A 19,313-nucleotide genomic window follows, 5' to 3' on the forward strand; every position below is an offset into this window, starting at 1 on the left:
CACCAGGGACCAGTCGGCCACCCAACCAGAGTCACAGGAGGAAAGAAGGACGCACAGAAGGAAAGAAAATTAAAAAGTCCCGAGGCAAAACACAGATAAAGGGAAAAAGGTTAACTTAAGTTACAAGAGCTAGTGGGACAAATATACTATGAGGCCGAGCATTCATAGCTAATAAGAAGTCTCGGTGTCATGATTTGAGAGCTGGTTGGTGGCTCAAAAGGAAGCCAAAGGCCAAACTGAACACAACTACAAGAAAGAACTGGTAGCCTATAAATCACAATCCCAGAGAACTTAGACAACAATGAGGACACTAAGAGAAACAAACATAGATCTAATCTACCTGGGAAGTAGAAAAAGACAAGATCTCCTGAATAAATTGGGAGCATGGGGACCTTGGAGTAGGGTTGAAAGGAAGGGGAGAGGCAGGGAGGGGAACAGAGAAAAATGTAGAGTTCAATAAAAATCAATAAAGAAAAAAAAACTGGTGCCATTTGAATAGAGACTACACACCTAACAATGGCACTGTTGCAATAGGCTGTCACGAGAGGCCACAGCCCTGCAGGGATAGGTTGCCCTGCCCTCAGAAAGCCAACCTCAAGCCATGTCACAATTATGGCTCATGTGGCCCAGAGAGAATGTGCAGGTCACAGAGAATATAATTGGTGCCCTTGACAGGAATCTAGGTGTGGCCAGGAAGAGGGTGGCCAGGAAGCAGCCCACGACTCTCCAAGCAACCACACGCCCCCCTTCAACCCGTGGCTTACCGATGCACAGTGCGGGTGGCATGCCGAGGCACAGCAGGTATTGATACAGCAGGAACAATGTAAGGAATAGACAGTAATTGGGCCAGAGGCGGGCAATGGCTTCTCGGCGCCGGCGTGTAAGGATGGCTACCAGCCAGCAGCCATGTAAGATCACCATGAAGTTCATGCGTTGTCCAATCACATTCACAGCCATCAGGAAGCAGATCTGGAGGGAATACAAGGGATGGACATGATAGGAAGGACTCTTTAATCTGCTCTGGGTCCACAGACTCAGAGGACCCCTGCCCTGAGGTCACTGAGTGGCTCGTCTTTACTGGAGGGCCAGTCACCTAAACCACTATCCTAGGTGGGCAGCAGAGGCTTAGACATATCTCCACCATACTGGAAGGAGCAGGCCAAGGCTCAGGGATGAAGGGCTCCATGGCTGGGGAAGACTTTAGCTTCAGACACTGGCCAGCCTTGGCCGGCTCCTGCCAGGGCACCTCCTGGCCTTCCTGAGCACCGTGGGCCAGCCTCTCAGCTAGCCTCAGGGTAGGCTGTGCTTCGAGCACTCAGACATCATTACAGATGCTCAACAGAGCCTCCTGCCATCGGTCCTGCCGAAAGGAGTGATGTGTGGATACCCGGCCTCACCTCCAGCCCGAATTTGTAAAAGAAGAAGTTGATGAAATATTTGAAGCAGCTAAGTAGGTCCTGGTCCAACCTCTGGCGGGTGCCATCTGCACACACGGCCTGGGCAGGCAGAGGGGCCCGCTGGTGCTGCCGGCGGTAGTGCTCTTGGCGCCGGTATACCACAGCCTCAAACACCAGCAGCAGAAGGATCTGTAGGTGATTCTGTGTAGGCAGGGCCAGGAGTCAGTGGGGACCATCAGGGACCATCAGGGGACCATCTGCCCTGGCTGCTAGTCCTCACTCACCTGGATATAGCCCAGGTTGGGGAAGCCCTTCCGCACCCCAAACCAATTGGCAGGGTCGATAGGGCCACGGTACAGCAAAGACTGGTTGATCTCCATGGGCTGCAGGTTGGTACTGTTGGAAAAGGGCTGCAGAGAGGGGTGAGCATAAGCCCTAGGTCCCAGGTCAGGATGGAGTAGGGACTGTGGTGCTATCTTAAACCTATCCCATGGCTGAAGCTTCAGGATGGGTCCAGAATAGGTTTATTGGGCTGTCAGTCTTGGGGCCACCTTGCTGGGGAAGGGGACAGGCCAAGGCCATGGGTGTAAACAGAAGCGCAAATAGAAAGGGCAGAACCAGGTGAATATCTAGGCACACCTATCCCGAGGGCCTCTCTACTCTGGTTACAGGAGTCACTGGCCCAGTGTCTCCACATTCCATGAGAAATCACTCCAGTCGGGACAACTCATCCTGGGGAAGCCCTCTGGGCCCTGGGGAAGCCCCCTGCCCACACCTCTGTGCAGTTGCTGGAGTACTCGTGTGGGTTGACAATCTTGAGCTGATAGAGCATCTTGCACACGATGATGATACAGGTCCACACGGTGGAGAGGCAGGAGGCCATGGGCCGGAAGCGTGGGTACGGCAGAGCAAAGGCCCACAGCACCACCAGCAGCAGGTTCATCACAGACACCTGCGGGAACGGGCGGCAGTGGGCAAACCAGGCAGCACCTGGACTGCACTCCAGGACAACTGCCACGACCAGTCGGGCCTGGCTCTAGGGCAGCCAGCAAAACCAGGCCAGGAGTGACTGGCCCTGCTTCAGACAAGGAAACCGAGCCCAGGATGCTACACTCACTTCTTTCAGGGCCACCCAGACAGTGTAGAAGGCGACCAGCTTAAAGATGTGCAGTTCTAGCAGGCGCCGCACAAACACCTGGATGCGAGTGAGGACATCGGAGAAGCTTGCGGCTAGGTCCAGCAGCCGGTCAGCCACCAGGCCCCACTTGCTGGCTGCACCTGTGGAGGTGGGGCTCAGTGAGGAGGGGTGGGGCTTAGGAAGGAGATAGAAACTCAGTGGGCTTTGGGAAGAGGGCAGACTGTACAAGGGGAGGGGCTCAATGCTGGTGGAGAGAGTAGGGTTCAGTAAGGAGAGGCGAGTAGGTAGGGCTTGATGGGGAGGATGAGGCTTAGCAGGGATGGGGTGGGGTGGAGCTCAGTATGGAAGGGATAGAGGTGAAGAGGAGCTTGGGCTCAAGGAGAAAGAGGCAGGGCCAGAAAGGAGGGTTGGGACTCCTGGGGCTTATGTGTGCCTTCCTCAAATCCATATCCAGGAGGTGGCAGAGCTGAACACAGGCCCACTTCTTGGCACCCTGTGTGCCTGGTGGGGCTGTGTTCTGCCCACCCTTTCCAGACTCACCTTCAGGGACCTGCATGGCCTGGTGGGGCCCATCCATGCCCAGCCCATCATCCCTGAAGACCTCCTCCTCCTCCTCCTGCTGCTGTAGCAGAGGGGCCTCGCTCACTGCGTCCTGCCTGGGAGAGACCAAGAGTCACTTCCTTCCTGTGTTCCTGTCTCTTCTTTCCCCGGGGAAGCCCCCGTTCCCGCACAGCCTCCCCACTGTCATCTGTGACTCTATCCTGAGTGTACAGGAACCAGAGCATCACAGCTCCTGTCCAGACTGAGAATGGCCATCTCACCCCATAACACCGACTAAGAAAACACTGCGCCCCCACGGCCCTGGAAGGCAGTGAACCTGTGAGCCCATCGAGGGCGGCGGGTGCCTGGTGGGGGCACGTGCTCTAGGTCAGTGAGCTGCATAAAGGGCCGGTGGAAGTAGTGCAGCTGCAGGATGCAGGCCAGCAGGAAGAAGCCAGGGATGAGGATGCTGGAGAAGAGCTCCGACACGCTGAACTGCTCCAGGCCCAGGTCTCCCAACCTGGCAGAAGAAAGCCGTCAGTACCCCACTCTGCCCTGCCCCAGCGCCCACTGTGAGCAGGAACAGAGCCGAGGCGTGGGGTAGGGACGAGGGAAAGTGCCGCTGCAGCCCCCGACTCACTGCTCATCCGTAAAGCCCGTGAGGTTGCGCCAGTAGGTGGGGAAGTCTTGGAACTGGAAGGTGTACACTGCAATGAGCACCAGCATGGTATAGGCCACCACCAGCCACCAGAAGACCCGGAGCAGCTTCCTCCACAGGCTGTAGTAGACCTGCAAGTGGTGACCGGTGAGCGGGGCAAGCGAGGAACAGAGCCCGCTCACTAGCCCTCCCTGCCCATCGCCGTGGGCACCTGGAACAAGGTGAGGCACAACAGGAAGAGGAACATGTAGACGATTTTGTAGACAACCAGGCGGCCAGCAAAGCTGACCACGATGAACATGCCGGCGCACACATAGATCCAGTACTTGGCATAGATGCCTGTGACCAGCTCCCCCAGGCTCCGCAGCAGCGTCTGAGTCTGTGTGGGCTCTGCGGAACAGGACAGAAGGCAGAGTGATGGCCTTGGCAGAGAGGACAGAGGGGGGTGGTGGCTGTTCCAGCCCCACGTGTTACTTACCAGTGTCCGCCACCGTGACCTCCAGGAGTGCAGCAGGCACCTTTGCCTTCTTTAGCAGCTTCTCCTTCACAAACTGGCGCAGCAGGAGCCAGAATGTGAGCAGGTAGAGCAGCTGTGGGGAGCAAGGGTGTCACCGAGGGCCCAGTCTATGACGTGTGGTCATGGAAAGCCCTCAGCTTCTCCCGTGACCACAAATGCAACGTCACTCACATGTGTAGGCTTACATGGCCACAGATCCACAGATGCACATAAAAGTCTCACAGACACAGGTTCACAACCTCACATACATTGGCCAAACTCACATGTTTATGCCCCTATTATTAAAGATGCATACAGACACTCATACTAATACACACATAGGTGCAGTCTTATGAGCTATATTGCAATCCATCAGCCCACAAACCAACAGTAACTCAATGATGAATTAGACATGCTCTCCTACAGTGTCCACTCAGCTGATCACGTGGCCAATTAACACTTATTTTCCTTCTGGGTTCCCGGGCAGAAATCCCACCACTGCCCAGATGACACTCACCATGGCACCAAGGTCCAAGCAGGGGTAGCGTGTGTGCTCCAACCCCAGCTGGTGCAGGCTGACAGGGCCCAGGGTAGTGGGCAGCTCGGGAAGTTCCATGGCCCACACATAGCGCAGGCAGCAGAGTGTCAGCCCATAGAGCAGGATGCAGGGCGAGCACAGCATGGCCAGCTGGTGGCGGCTCCGCACGGTCCAGATGAGGCAGGCCCAGAGCAGCAGCACGAAGGTCAGCCAGCTGTGGTATGTGATGCTCCATACCTGGACGGCCAGGGCCAGTGAGCAGGGACTGCATGGGACACCTGGCCGGCTCTTCAGTCCCCAGCAGTAAGGCCCCCATGAGGTACCCATGCAGAACATTGTGTATATATGCACGGCACACATATGTGGGATGCGGGTTACTTGATGGGCGATTCCAGGACTGTTTCTGGTGACTAGATTGTGGGTCTCGTCTCTGAAATGAATGACATCCCACCTCCCTGCCCTCTCTAAGGAAACTGCCGTGGCCCCAGGGTCGGCTCCTTACCATCATGGCAATCAGGGCACACACATAGCTCTGGTCCATGATGAGGTGGCCCAGGCCATGCAGTGGTGACATCTCTTTCCGCTCAGCCATCCTGGGGCGTGCTGGGGGTGGGACTGAGATTAGCTACCACACAGGAACCCTTTGGAGTCCCTTCCCCATATTCACTGTGGCCCTAAAGCATGGAGCAGGCCACCTGCATGAGCAGGGCGTACAGGTGGGATGAGGTCAGGCCCACCAGGCAGCTATAGTAGATGCTGGCCAAAATCAGAAGAAACTGACCCTTCTGGCCATGTGACCCTGGCCAGACCCTACCGGCCTCACTCTGATGCAGGAGGCAGCCGTTTCAGATCTGTGACTCACATGCACCAGACAAATTGCAAAAGTGGGCTGGACGGTGGTGGTGCACGTTTTTAATCCTAGCACTTGGGAAGCAGAGGCAGGCAGATCCCTGTGAGTTCAGGCCAGCCTGGTCTACAAGAGCTAGTTCCAGGACAGGCTCCAAAGCTACAGAGAAACTCGGTCTCGAAAAGCAAAGCAAAACAAAACAAAAAACCAGACAAGTTGCAAAAGTGAAGGTCAGGAAATGTAGCTCAGTCTACAGCATAAAGCCTGGCACATAGGTCCCACAGCCAATCTCCTGTATCAGAAAATAATTTCAACACCAGAGTTTCAACATCAGTCTGCAAAATGGCTCAGCAGGTTAAGGCCTGCCACCAAGCCTGAGGACCTGAGTTCAAGACCCATAGTACGAGGAGAGACCGAACTCCTCTGACTACCCTATACATACAATAGCTTGACACCCTACACACAACAAACTAATGTAATTAAAGATTTTTTTTTAAGTTGAAAATAAATAAGGACCCAGAAAAAGACCTAACAGCCCCCACAGAAATGCAAACCAATGAAACTCCAAGGCCAGCACTGCCAGGACGACAGAAGCTCCTGGGACCTTGTGCTATGGGAATGGGAGGCTTAGAGAGCCACCCAAAGGGTCTTGGGGATCAGCTATTTAGACATAGGGACTGGCCCTGGAAGTTTGGGGCATAAGGCAAGGTGTGTGCATAAGACCTACGGCCACTAGGGGGCAGCCTCAGACTTGCCCACAGGGAGATCAGAGCCAATGGGCCCCTGTTAAATAAGTGTTCACAGCAAGGCAACCCCATAACCACCAGGCCTATAACTCACTGGGACGCTGGCGGACAGGGCTCTGGCTGGTCAGGACGTGCACGGTACAGTTGTCGATGTCAGGTCCTGTGGACGTCGGCGTCGCACACTGCAGAGGACACGTGGGTGAGCTAGCGTCTGCAGGCAGCTCCCAGTGACTTTCGGATTTCCAAGACCATGCTCACCTGGGTGGCATCCCTAGCCTGGGGCTCTGGTTCCAGCTGATCCAGTTCCAGCTCATGTTCCTCATCCTCTCTAGGTGCCTCCTTCCTCTGTAGAGACCAGAACCCTGAGTGCGGTCCGGGCTGGGAGGGCCCCAGGAGACCTGCCTCAGGACATCTGTCTCATCGGTGTCCCAGAAGCCAGTGGAGGTGATGGCAGGGACTCACCAGGTCTGAGGGGCGGCTCTTGCGGAGCTTCAGGAGAGAGGTGGCTGTGTAGTAGAGCAGCAGCAGGATACCAGGACTCACGTAGATGGGCCAGGAATGGTTAGTGTTGAGTACCAGCGCATTGGGGCTGGAGCAGTTAGGGGGGTTTATAAAGTTCTTGAGACCGAACACCCTATCGGAGAGAGGGCACGTCACTGACTGCCAGCTTTGAGAGCAGCACAACCATGGCTGGGTGAGAAGGCCCACGCGGAAGCCTTACCTGGCCCAGATGCTGCCGGGCGGTAGCACATCCTGGACGAAAGGTGTCTGATAGCAGTAGAGGCAGATGAGATGGCCGGCGCCAAAGGCGCTCACCATGACACACAGTGTGTTGAAGCCCAAGGAGCTGAGAGGAAAGTGGCACGCCCACCACGTGCAGATGCCCAGGAAGACCAGAAGGTAGACACTGGAGAAAGCTGAAGGGTGGGCTATACCTATGTGGGGAGGAGGGACAGGCACTTTGGGTCACACCTGGCCTGGCCCATCAGGGAGCTCTGAGTCATCTCCCCATGCCAGTCAGTGTCAAGATTCGTATTCCCTGCCCCAAAGTACCTGCCAGTGCCAGCAGCACAATGGTCAGCATCCTTCCAGAAGCCATCAGCAGCCAGTGGGCTGTGACCCGGAAACGGGAGGTCAGCCACAGCCTGCGTTTGGTTGCCAGGGCAGGGCCTCCCTGTGGCCCCACTGCCGGGGCAGCATCCATGTCGTCACCATCCTGCTAAAGGCATGGGGAAGTGACATCAGCACCATCACCCCAGGGCTGCTCCAGCCTCATCTGCCTAGCTGAGGGGAGAGATAAGGCCTGTCCCACAGCTGCCCCTCTGACGCTGCCCACAGCCTGATAACCCTTTGCTCAAGCCTTTCTCCCTTCTCACTAGAGCTCTGCCACAAGTGTCAGCCTCAGAGCCCCATGCACAATCCTGGCAGGCCAGGCACAGAATGGCCCAGCTGTTCTGGGACACTTCAAGCACCTCTTTTGGTCCCATCTTGGTCATGATTCTCGAGAAGGGAGGATCGCCTCCCAGACCCCAAATCTGTCCCTGAAGACCCTGTGTCAGTTTTGTTCGACTCCTGGAGAGAGAGTTTTAGGAGGGAGGGAAAAAGGATGTACACATGCATACCACGTACCCTACACTGCGGTTTTTTGTTTGTTTGTTTGTTTGTTTTCGATTTTTGAGACAGGGTTTCTCTGTAGCTTTTTGGTTCCTGTCCTGGAACTAGCTCTTGTAGACCAGGCTGGCCTCGAACTCACAGAGATCCACCTGCCTCTGCCTCCCGAGTGCTGGGATTAAAGGCGTGCGCCACCACTGCCCGGCTACACTGCGGTTTTATAGCACCTTCAGACCCATAATCCTTGATCCAGAGGTGATAGGTGACTGCCCCAATCCCACAGGTCAGGGAGAACAGGGCTACGTTTGTATCTTATGGGGCCTCTAGGGAGGTGGGGGCTGGGGACACAGGAACATCAGGACCTCCAGCTCTCCAGATAGGCATTTTCTAGTCTTCCCACACACCAGAGAAGGTACCATGTCCTAGACCGCTGCTGCCCTCTCTGACCCTCCAGAATGACAGAAGTGACCAGCTACCTGAGAAGAAACGAGACAGTCCTTGCCTGGGGCAGGAGACTGAGACCTGACAGGACCTGTTTTCCCTGGCACTGACAGAAGGGTTTCCCAGAAAAGAGCTGCATCCCAGGCCTCAGGAAAAGCCAGGGTATGGTGGAAAAGAACACGAACTGTCGTCAGCAGCCCTAGCCCAAGCCAGCTGCTGGCAGCCCATGTCCCCAGCTGTGCCTGTGGGAACAGTTGAGGGGTTACTGTGTACTGGCTCTGAGGATAGATGCCATGGGCACCTCCCATGCTCCCGTAGTCTCGATTCTGTATAGCCTTGGGAAAATTACTTAACCTCTCTGAGTCTGCCTCCCATCTTGCAAAGAAAACTGTGGAGCCTGGGCATGAAAGAGGAGCCAGCTATCAGGGGTCCCAGGGATGTACCGTTTATCGTAGACTAGAAGCATGAGGGTGTGAGGTCAGGCCAGGAGACAGAGTAGCTGATCCCTGAACTACCCACTTCTACAAGCCCACAGAAGCTGAAAGTAAGGCCAATGAGGATCTTGGGGAGGAGGAGCTGAGAGGGAAGGTAGAGCTATATTCTGCTAGTTCAGAGGAGAGGAGATGCACCTGGGGTGGGTGGAAGATATGCTGGCCTAGCCCTGGGAGCCTCTTTTTTGTCTGTCTGTTTTGTTTTTCGAGACAGGGTTTCTCTATAGCTCTGGCTGTCCTGGAATTAACGCAACAGATCAGGCTGGTCTTGAACTCACAGAGACCTGCCTACCTCTGCCTCCTGAGTGCTGCGATTAAAGGCAGTGCCACCTACGCCCAGCTGGATTTTATTTTTGAGACAGGGTCTCACTGTATAGCCCTGACTGGCCCGGAGGCTCTGGGAACCTCTTGAGAAGCACAGTGACAAATGAGCAATTCTAGGCGGAGGAAGACAAGGATAACTGCTGACTAGGTGATAGAAGCCCCCAAGCCACCTGATCCTCACAGCTCCACCCAGCCCTGACCTCTAGAGACTTCTGGAGCCCCTTCTGCTCTCTGGTATCCTCTAGAGCCCAGCAAGTGGCAGGTGTTGATAAATGGATGCTGGGACTTGGTGTCTAAGAGTAGGGTGTGCCTGCACCAAGGCACCTGGGTGGCCATAAATCCTATCTCAGCTGGGGGAGGGGGGTAGACTAAGGCTGGCGTGGTGTGGGAAAGCTGGACTGCAGCCCTCGAGCAGGGCTCAAGGGTGCTGAAATGTCCAGCTGTGGCCCCTGGGAACAGTGGCGGGACCCAGTCCCTCCCTAAAAATAAGCTGATTAGAGCCTTAAGTCCTGCAGGGAGGCAACCACAGCCTCTCAGGTTCTTACCCAGCCGGCATGTTTCAGCTTGGCTGATGCCCACAAGTGACAGTTCCCAGAGCACAGACCCACTCTGGGGTTCTGCAGAGCAGGCCTCCACACGACTGGAAGCGGGAAAATGTGGCACAACATGTTTTCCTCCCTAGATCCCTTTTCACACACTTCATGCTAATTCTCCAAACTTAACTCTAAATGCCTAAGTTTGTTAAAATCAAAACCGTCAGAGTGGGTGGGACACCAGGATTCACGCCCTCACCACCATCTTAGCCGCCTCCGTCCCTTACCAGCTCCTGGGCGCGCTGGCTCTGCCGTGCTTTCCTTGTGAGGCGTCCGCAGAGGCCAAGGCAAAGAGAGGACACCACGAGGACTCCCAGGTCAGGTGCCACCAACCTAGTGGTGTTAAAGATGTCCTTCAGGTCCTTCAGGTCCAGCCTGTGAAGGAGAACAGAGTGTCAGGGGACAGGGACACGCCCAAACCATCCTTCCGAAACCCAAAGAGAGGCTCTCAAGGGTGAGGAGGGAATGGGAATCTTACCTTGTAACCCCTATGTGTCGAGACACCTTCTCCCAAAGGCTGCCTGCAGAGAAAAGACTTGAGGAAGGAGGCTCCAGGCCAGGCAGGATGCCCAGTGGTTGTTCTAGTGAATTCTGGGGGCCCTGCAGGCATGGCTGCTAGGGATCTCACACAGAACAGTGTCAGTGATTCGGGAATGCTGAAAACATCACCTTTTTTGTTTGTTTGATTTTGAGAGAGGGTCTCTCTAATGTAGTCCTGGCTGTTCAGAATTTGCTATGGCCTCAAACTCACAGTGATCCTCCTGCCTCTGCCTCCCATGTGCTAACGTTAAAAGTGTGTGCCACCATGCCACCATTACAGACAGGGAAGCTGAGGCCGGCCAGACACTCATACTGCTTGGTTGGTCCGTTGGCTATGAGTGGCAAGACAGGGAATCTCAGTCAGGTGGGGCTGAGAGTGGCTGATAAGCTCCACTGGGCTCCAGAGTGGCAAAGACTTGAAGCCCAGGACTTCTACACACGAAGCTGGGGTGCAGGTATCAGCCCCTGCCTGACTAGAAGTGGAGACACTGACCATAAGTATAGGGCGGGGACACTAAGGCTGGACAGGGACACTGAGGAGTCCTAGTGTTACACAGCCACATGACTAAGCTACAAGTAAGCATGGGAAGGTGTTGACAGGTGGGGACACCAGAAAGCCTGAGGCTGTTCCCACCTGATGCCACTCAGGCACTGACTGGCCTGGACACACTGACCACATCACTGCCAGCAATATGCAGGCTAGGCCATCTGGGTCAGACATAAATCGTGGCTGGGCACCTGGGGCAGACCATATTAGGTGAAGCTGAGTGAAGCAGGGTGGCCTAGTGAGGCTGGAGGCCTGAGGCTCCCAGTTGGCACCGCCTCTGCTCTACCCCAGAACTGCTGTCCTCAAGTGTCCCTCCCCCGCTCTGCTCCTCAGTCACTTACAGTTTTGATCCAGAAGCTGTCTCAGATGAGGCATGGTGTATAGGCATATCTGGAGGGCAAGGTGGGCCACCAGGAAGAGAAGGCTGAGGCAGAGTAGTGCACGAAGTAGGCGGCCTGTGTGACCTGTGGCAGAACGGGCAGAGCAGCAAGCAGTGTGGATACTGCCTAGAATAGTATCCTTGTCCATGCGCCTAAGACACAGCCAGCATGGACACAGGGGTTAGGCATGGGGACCAGCTGCAAGGAATCAAGACTCATGGCACCTCCAGGAGGCAGCGGAAGCCTTCAGCGATGAGAGTAGCCCACAGAGGGTACTTGTTCCCTCCTGCGGTCACTCTGAACCCCCCTGGTACCTAGCTGGTGGACACTGTTGTAACCCTGGCTTATAGATGAGGGTGTCATCCCAGAATGGGGAAGGAATTGGCAGAGACTGTTTAGGGGTTTCTAGGGAGCAACTCTGGCCAGTTGCTACATTGCTTTTGCTCGCTACTGTCCTGTTGCACGCAGAGGCACCCTGCCCCTCAAAAGACCAACACTGAACAGGAGAGACAGAATTTAATTTTCTTATTTAGCTATCACAGGGATGTCAGGGCTATGTCTTGGAAACAAAAGGCAGCAAAAAAAAGGCAGAGAAATAGAAAGCCATTATCTACCACAGCCATGCCCATCTGCCCCTACGTAGAGGCTGGAAATGAGGGCATGAGGAAGGTGGTATCCCAAAGAAGAGGCCTGGGCAGTGGGGGCCAAATGTCCCAGAGGAATGGGTGACCAGCTGCTTCCATCTGGGGTGCTGCACAGCAGAAGCTCCCACAGGCATACAAAGCCATGACAAACAGGACGCAGGCCCCAGCCACAAGCACCAGTCTCAGGCCCCACTGAGCACCAGCCCTCAAAGATCTTCTTGTACTGATTACTCCATGGGAAAGAAACAGGCTAGAATTCAACCATCAGACCACGGGACCCTGACACATAGGATATACTGTGCTTGGCTAGGGGTCTTCTGCATTTCTGCGCTGCTTCCAGCCACCCCAGTCAGCCACTCAACAGGGAGGCCCTTGGCTACAGACCAAGCTAGGTGGTCATAGCTAGTCAGAGAGGACACAGGGCCCTCCCCGGTCCTTTTCTCTGTCTTCTGAGAGTCGGTGGGCAACTCACACCATGACAGAGACTGGAGCCAGCTTCAAACTCTTCGCCTGCTGGCAGTCAACCCACAGCAGCCGCCCCGTCAAACCAGGCCACAAGGCTACAGAGGCCACCATCATGGAAAGACCCAGAGCCACGGGTCTCTCCCACGAAGGCAACCCAGCAGCCTCACACCCGTCCTCTCTCTCCCATGGCCACCACTGTCAGTGTGTCTGTCCGGCGCGGTTTCTTGGGCACAGTTACCTCGGTCCCTGCTGGACTAGCCTCATGGGTGACTCTCCTTTCTTTCTCCCTGTAGGTCCCACCCAGAAGGTTCTGGGACTCAGCCACATTGTGTGTATGGCCAGGTGCCCTTCTCCTACTGACTTCCTGAGTATCAGAGGGCAGGGTGATGCTCTAGCTGGAGCCCAATACTCTTCAGTGCCCAACCTCTGGGAGGGTATCAGAGGACAGAGGAGAGACAAGCCTGACCACAAGACAAGACCAGCACAAAGAGCAACCCTAACCACAGGACTAGGAGGATCAGGCCCACGTAGGGCTCCAGTGCACTGAGAGGCAAAAGAAGAACCAGAAAGGGGAGTCCTGAGGAACCTATGGTAGGTCCTGAGTACTAGGAAGGGCAGGCGCCATGAACAGATGTAGGCGCTGTCCCAGTCAGCTATACATAGCACAGCATGCCCTGTGGAAGATCTATCCTACCCGGCCCAGTCCTTGGAAACTGTTACTACATGAGGACCACCACCGCAGGGGTACCCCCATGTTGCCACAGAGAGGGCATAGGACCACCACCGCAGGGGTACCCCCATGTTGCCACAGAGAGGGCATAGGACCACCACCGCAGGGGTACCCCCGTGTTGCCACAGAGAGGGCATGTCAGGATAGATTTGCATGGGGTCAGAAGTGACTCCCACTGAGGTGTCATATGAGGGAAGAAGGCATATGGAGGAGGGTGGTAGGGGATCTCAGTGGTGAAACAGCCTGCGAGAAGGCCCTGTGGAAGTTAGAGGGCAGCGGGTCTCTGGGAGAGTCCTCCTGGCCCGACCTTACAGAGGTGGTGGTCACAGTAGGAGCTGGAAATGGAGTGAGGATGCTGTGGTCTAACTGCACACGGGCCCTAGCCCACCAGAGGCTACCAGGAGAGAAAGAGGTGGCTCAGTGTGGCCCGTTCCACAGAATAAACCCTGACTGCTGGAGACGGCTGGATGGACAGTTCTGGAAAGAGCTCTCCATCACAACCAGCAACCAGCTGGTCAGGGCTTCCTACTGAGCCTTGAGAATTTCCACTTGCACCTGAGAATCAGTCCTTGCTTGGTCCTGGCCACAGCCTGTGAGGCAGCAGTAAACCCAGTGGAGGCTCCAAGAGAGCGATGAGGTCTCAGGCTTAGCCACTCCTCCAACTCCCTTTCGGCACCCTCAGTCCTGCACAGACCCAGCTGCCTCCAGGGGCCCAGATTCTTCAAAGCCCTGGTTTTCCTATCACACCACATCTGGCTCCTTTCCAGGCAGGGTCTCCTCTACCAGTCTGAGTGCTCTCAGCCACTGCCCTGTCCTGGGAAAGAGAGTGTACTGGACTTAGCCAAGCTTACCCAAGGCCCTGGATGACAGCTACCTTGTTCCTGGCTACCTTTCTTTCCTACCAAAGTCTGGACTCTGACCCCCTTGGCTTGATGGAAGGAGCCCATCTTCAAGGAAGGGACTGTTATCTCACACGAGGGCAGGTGATACCCCTGTACCATTCAGGCAAGGAAGGGGCTCAGCACAACAACAAATATCCACCAGTAAGAGGAGATGGACTATTAGGCGGTGGTGGCGCACTCAGGAGGCAGAGATAGGTGCTCTGAGTTCAGCCTGGTCTACAGCGTGATTTCCAGGACAGGCTCCAAAGCTACAAAGAAACCCTGCCTCAAAAAAACTAAAACAAACAAACAAACAAAGATGGACTATTGTGGGTGCTCTCTAGATAAAAATAAGTGAGTTGAGGCAGTGAGGAGGGTGGCAGACGTGCGCCTGAGCCATGGCCTTGACCCTGCTGGAACTCCTAGACCCACTGATCAGTCAGCATAGGCTCAGTGGTGCCTCTCGTTCTCCTCTCTGTTTTCCCATCCTCTTGCCTCTTTCCTACCTTCTGGAGCCTTCATGCCCTGCCCCCAATGACTGCAGTCCCAGCCAGAGCTCACTCAGAGTAGACTCAAGCACTCCCCAGCCCTAGGCAGGGGCACCACTCCACGATATCTCACGAGCTGTTGGTAAATCCTAACCTTCTAATGTGAGCTGGGCCAAGGTGGGCTGCCTAGGGTTCTAGGGGGAAGCAACGTCTCTGGTACATCTGAAATAGAATTAAGAGAGCATAGGGTGTGGAATCATGCCAAAAGTCTGAGCTGAAGCTCACCCAGCAAGGGGGAGAAGTTGGGAAGGCCTCTCCCATCTATTCTGGAGCAAAACATGGATAAACCCAGAGACCAAGAAGCCAGCCATGATCCAGCATCCCCTGAGCACCAGTCTCAGGGCGCAGGTTTCTGTCCTGGAGGGCAAGACAGACTGTTCACAGGCCTGGGATCCCAGAGTATTTGATTACCTACCAATCAACTGCTGTCACCCCACTATCCCTCTCTCTGTCACAGGCCTAAGAAGTTCACACAGTACCTAACAGCTAAGACCAGAGAGGGCACAGAGAGTACCTGACAGCCAGGAGCATGAAGATACCAGCAGGGCAGGGCTCGGCAGAGTGAGAGGGCTCTGAAGCTTCCCAGGGCTGACCCAGGGAGACCATGCATCCAAAGCAGGAGATGGAGTCTACACAGGACCAGTAACTGTGTGTGTGTTGGGGGAAAGCTCACCAAAGGACTGGTGAAGCTAAGACTGGAGCAGTCACCCTTGGGGAGAGTAAGAAATTGGGGAGGGGGTCAGAAATCAAGGGCAGCCTTGGAGGTAAATTCCACTAGGGCAGGGAGTAGGCTTCCTAGCTCTAATGCAGGGTGGCTGGGAACAGATCTCAACACACCATGGGTTCTGATGCACCCCAACTCTGTCCTGTCCTGCCTCGTCCTGCTGGGGACACCCAGCCTTAAGCTGATTCAACATCTCTCAGTGCAGCCCAGCTTGGGCCCAGACCCTGAGAATCGGGCAGCCGCCTACGTGGGGAACAGGGCCCAGCAGTGTCAGACCTTCCAGGGGCCAGTGCCAGGCCAGCAGCTGCACAAATCATAAACGCACACAGGGCGCTCCATTCTGCACCGTCGGGCCTCACATTTTCCCCTCACACCCGGAAAAACCAGGCAGCATCATGTCCCCGAAGGGCCTCTGAGACTGGACAGACAGTCAGACAGATGGAGGGTCAGATGGGAAAGACTTCCCACCTTGCTTTCCAAGTCTCTTGCATGATCCCTCCTGCCTGGCTAGGAGCCTGTACCTCCCACGGTTGATCAAGAGTGTTTCCAGCTGCTCACATGAAACGGTCTTGAGATAAGTGGTTTCCACAAAGGGACCCGGGGACAGAGGAGTGGACTCTGTGGTGAGCAGAGAGCGGAAGCTAGACTTTCACCAGGGGCTCAGTACAGGAGCACCCAGTGCCTAGGCTGTGTGTCTCGGAGGGATCTGACCGAGGGCCCCCGTGTTTGCCAACACACTGCCCGGGCTGAACTCCCTAAATAACTGTCTCTGAATCCTTAAATCCTGCCCATGCTCTATGACCCCTTCTTGTTCCAAAGAACATTGAACTGGGCAAGATGTTGGCAGAATGATGGACCCAAAAGCATCCTTGCCCAATCTCTGTCCCCATGTACATGTGACTCACATGGCAAAGGAACCAAGGCAGAGGTGAAGCTGATGTCACAGCTAACTGAACGAGGGGAGACTGTCTGGAATCTTCAGTCGCTGCCATCACAGAATATTAGGACTGAAGAGGACTGCAGGGCCATGGGACATGAGCCAGAGATGCCCAAAAAAAAAACAAGACAAGACAGGAAGCCGATCCCTGGAGCCCTCTAAAAGGGCACAGCTGGGCTCACATCCTGACTGTAGCCCCATAGGCCACTCAGTCCCACCTCCAACCCGTAGGTGTGGCTCTCATCAGGGTGACTTGTTACAGAAACTGCTAGAAGCTCACTCTCCCTGGGCCCCACACAGCTAGGCACACTGAATCCAGCAGTGCCAAGGATGCAAGTGCCTCCCCTGGGCCCAGGCAGTCACAGCCAGCTCTGACCTTGCTGACCCACAGACACTGGATGTTACACTCGCTGTGGCTCCTGAGAGCAGGGTCTCTCCAGAATACTGCCACAAGCTACAGACTTGGCCTCCCCACCCAAGCCCAGAGGACAACATGGGGCCTTCTCTCCTTCAGAAATGCAGGTACACTAGGGGATGGGTCACGGAACACTTACTGAACACCACAAAACAGACTCTGGACACCTACAGCATAGGTGACCAGAGCTAGGATGAAGGTTCTCAGGAGGTCCAGCCCCTCTGAGACCTGCCTGGCCTGTGGTGCCCACTGTCCAGTCCCTCCTATGGACACAACTCTGGGGAAGGCACAAAAACAGGGAAACATATCCCTGCCCAGCTCAGGCCCTGATGGAGCCCACAGTGGTCCAATTCCTTCCATAGCAAGATGGTCTAAGGTAGGGCCTGGCTTTCCAGGGTGATGGAGACAAGCTGGCCAGAGCCTCCACAGACAGAAGAAGCAATGTAGTCAATCCTGGGAGCTTAGCTAGAAGATGGTATGGACCCCAGTGCAGATCCCTAAACCTTCTATCTGGAGGGGACACCAGGACCCACCCACTCCCTGTGCCTTCTGATGGATGCTCAGCGACAGATGGGGGTCCGTGAACAACCCTTCCCCTGTCACCTTCAAGGACGATAGAGCCCCCTGCTCCTGTGACAAGCAGTCATCAGGAAAACAAAAAACTGAACTGACTATGAGTCTGGAAACAAGGAAAAAACGTTCATCTTCTCAGCAGTTACCAAGCTGCAAACCTGAACCAAGTCTGTGGTATGCAGGGCTTATCCCGATACCCAGCCCCTACCCTGTGGTCAGGGCTCCAAGGAGCTAGGCTCCATCCTCACCCCCACCTCCTGCCCCTGCCCCTTACCTGGTATGCTGTGTCTTGAGGGGCCTGGAAGCCAGGGCAGCAGCAGCAGAAACAGCAAATAGACCAGCGAGAGAGCATTGAAGCGCGACAGGGAGGCTAGAGGGGAACCAAACGGTTAGTTAGTACAGCAGCAATAGGGGTATCTCTAACCCCGAGGGGCGGCGAGGCACTACAGCCCAGCACCCCTTTCTCACCCCTGCATACATAAGGCTTGTACACCACAGACAGAAAATCCATGTTCCCGTCAACAGGCGCATATGTTCCATGATGCCATACAATTCTCCCAACATAAAACGTGTATTCATACATGTATACACACAAGATTCTGGCCATTCGATCTAATCCTACACACACAGAGCTCTGAAGTCTACCCCCTTATAACTTACTTTTCCTTCTTTTTGAAGTTTTGTCTATTGATTGGCAGGCAGCTCAACTGCTGTCTGGGTCCACAAACTCTCATGAGGGACGTTACCAGGACACCGAGATTTCTGGCACCCCTCCTGGGTCACTGATGGAACTGATTAATACTTAACCTAGCTTCTTCCCACCACTCTGCCAGCATCTGCATCCCTATCTGTGCCAACAAACATCACAGCTTCCCTCTGGGAACTTCCCTAACGCCCATGCTGTCCCATGCTGTCCTAGTGAAGTCTGCCAGGGAGGCCAAAGAACCTGATGTAGAAAGCAGATAACAGGGCTGGCCACTTACCCAATGAGCAAGTTTCTTCCCAGAAATGTGGGTTTTTTCCAGGAGAACCCTATGCAGTTCTCAGTCCCAGGGGTACTCGGCCATTCTACCTGTCCTAGGCGGTACAAAATGAGCCAGACCGCTGGGCGGTGGTGGCGCACGCCTTTAATCCCAGCACTTGGGAGGCAGAGGCAGGGGGATCTCTGTGAGTTCGAGACCAGCCTAGTCTACAAGAGCTAGTTCCAGGACAGGCTCCAAAACCACAGAGAAACCCTGTCTCGAAACACCGCCCCCCCCCCCCAAAAAAAGAATGGATAAGGAAACTGTGGTATATTTACACAATGGAGTACTACACAGCAGAAAAAAGTGTCTTGTTAACACCATGCCCCTCCCTTTCCTTTATATCCCCTTTCCCTGTAAAGCCTGCTCTTTCTTTCTGTGTCATGGCTAGCTCCTTTCTACAGAATACACCACATTATTTGGTGTTTTATTTTTCATTTCTGACATTTGACTCATAGTGATACAGACAAGAAAATGAAAATCTGCCAAGGCTATGACAGTTGACATGAAGAGAATAAAATTCAGATAATATGTAGAGTGCCAGATGTTAGTAAGACCATAGCAGAACCAAATATAATTCCAAAGGTTCCTAAGAAAGAAAGCAGAAAGAAGGGGAGAAGAAGGCAGGGAGGGAGAGAGGAAGGAAGGAAGGGAGGAAGGAATAGAGGGAAAAAGAAAAAGTGATTTGTGTTCACTAAATAAATTAAATTAACCAAGTTGTATATTCTTAGAAAGCTAAGTGTTTCTGATATAACTAGATAGAGATGTTGAAAATATGGACTATATTGTGAATATTAGGGGTTGGGAGGTGGTCATTAGGTCACAGAATCAGGGCACAGGGTTTACCTCCAAACAAAACACTTGAATACTGGAGACAGGGGGTTGAACTGGGGACATTTAGTAGAGTTATATGAAATCTTTGCCACTAAAATTCAACTTTGAATAATATATAATGAAGAAGAATAATAAACGATAATCATGCTATCTCTGGAAAAGTAAAGAATTAAACAAAACTTGTTTGGGATGCTAATCTTTGTTATATTTTGTTTTCCAGAGTATTTCTGTGTGATCATCTATGTTTGGATGG

The 19,313-nt window shown here is 54.2% G+C and overlaps 1 protein-coding gene across 3 annotated transcripts in view; it reads right to left on the reverse strand.

Moving 5' to 3' along the window:
* Piezo1 (piezo type mechanosensitive ion channel component 1 (Er blood group)) overlaps positions 1-19,313 on the reverse strand; it is a 72,027-nt gene that overhangs the window by 13,479 nt on the left and 39,235 nt on the right. For 2 of the 3 annotated variants that reach the window (XM_050165144.1, XM_050165142.1), the window contains exons 2-22: positions 17,479-17,574; positions 11,249-11,371; positions 10,299-10,341; positions 10,048-10,195; positions 7,414-7,579; positions 7,082-7,295; positions 6,823-6,994; positions 6,619-6,705; positions 6,455-6,542; positions 5,270-5,370; positions 4,747-5,004; positions 4,212-4,323; positions 3,945-4,123; positions 3,716-3,864; positions 3,413-3,595; positions 3,076-3,191; positions 2,515-2,675; positions 2,173-2,349; positions 1,682-1,807; positions 1,398-1,598; positions 765-969 (exon numbers count right to left, since the gene is read on the reverse strand). In XM_050165144.1, coding sequence (XP_050021101.1) covers positions 765-969; positions 1,398-1,598; positions 1,682-1,807; positions 2,173-2,349; positions 2,515-2,675; positions 3,076-3,191; positions 3,413-3,595; positions 3,716-3,864; positions 3,945-4,123; positions 4,212-4,323; positions 4,747-5,004; positions 5,270-5,370; positions 6,455-6,542; positions 6,619-6,705; positions 6,823-6,994; positions 7,082-7,295; positions 7,414-7,579; positions 10,048-10,195; positions 10,299-10,341; positions 11,249-11,371; positions 17,479-17,574 — 3,105 coding nt within the window. The remainder of the gene's footprint in view (positions 1-764; positions 970-1,397; positions 1,599-1,681; positions 1,808-2,172; positions 2,350-2,514; positions 2,676-3,075; positions 3,192-3,412; positions 3,596-3,715; positions 3,865-3,944; positions 4,124-4,211; positions 4,324-4,746; positions 5,005-5,269; positions 5,371-6,454; positions 6,543-6,618; positions 6,706-6,822; positions 6,995-7,081; positions 7,296-7,413; positions 7,580-10,047; positions 10,196-10,298; positions 10,342-11,248; positions 11,372-17,478; positions 17,575-19,313) is intronic. The other variant, XM_050165143.1, reaches the window with a different exon arrangement.

The sequence above is a fragment of the Alexandromys fortis genome, unplaced genomic scaffold, assembly GCF_014885135.2.
Source record: "Alexandromys fortis isolate MF-2015 unplaced genomic scaffold, M_Fortis_MF-2015_v1.1 scaffold_165, whole genome shotgun sequence".
NCBI classification, from domain to species: domain Eukaryota; kingdom Metazoa; phylum Chordata; class Mammalia; order Rodentia; family Cricetidae; genus Alexandromys; species Alexandromys fortis.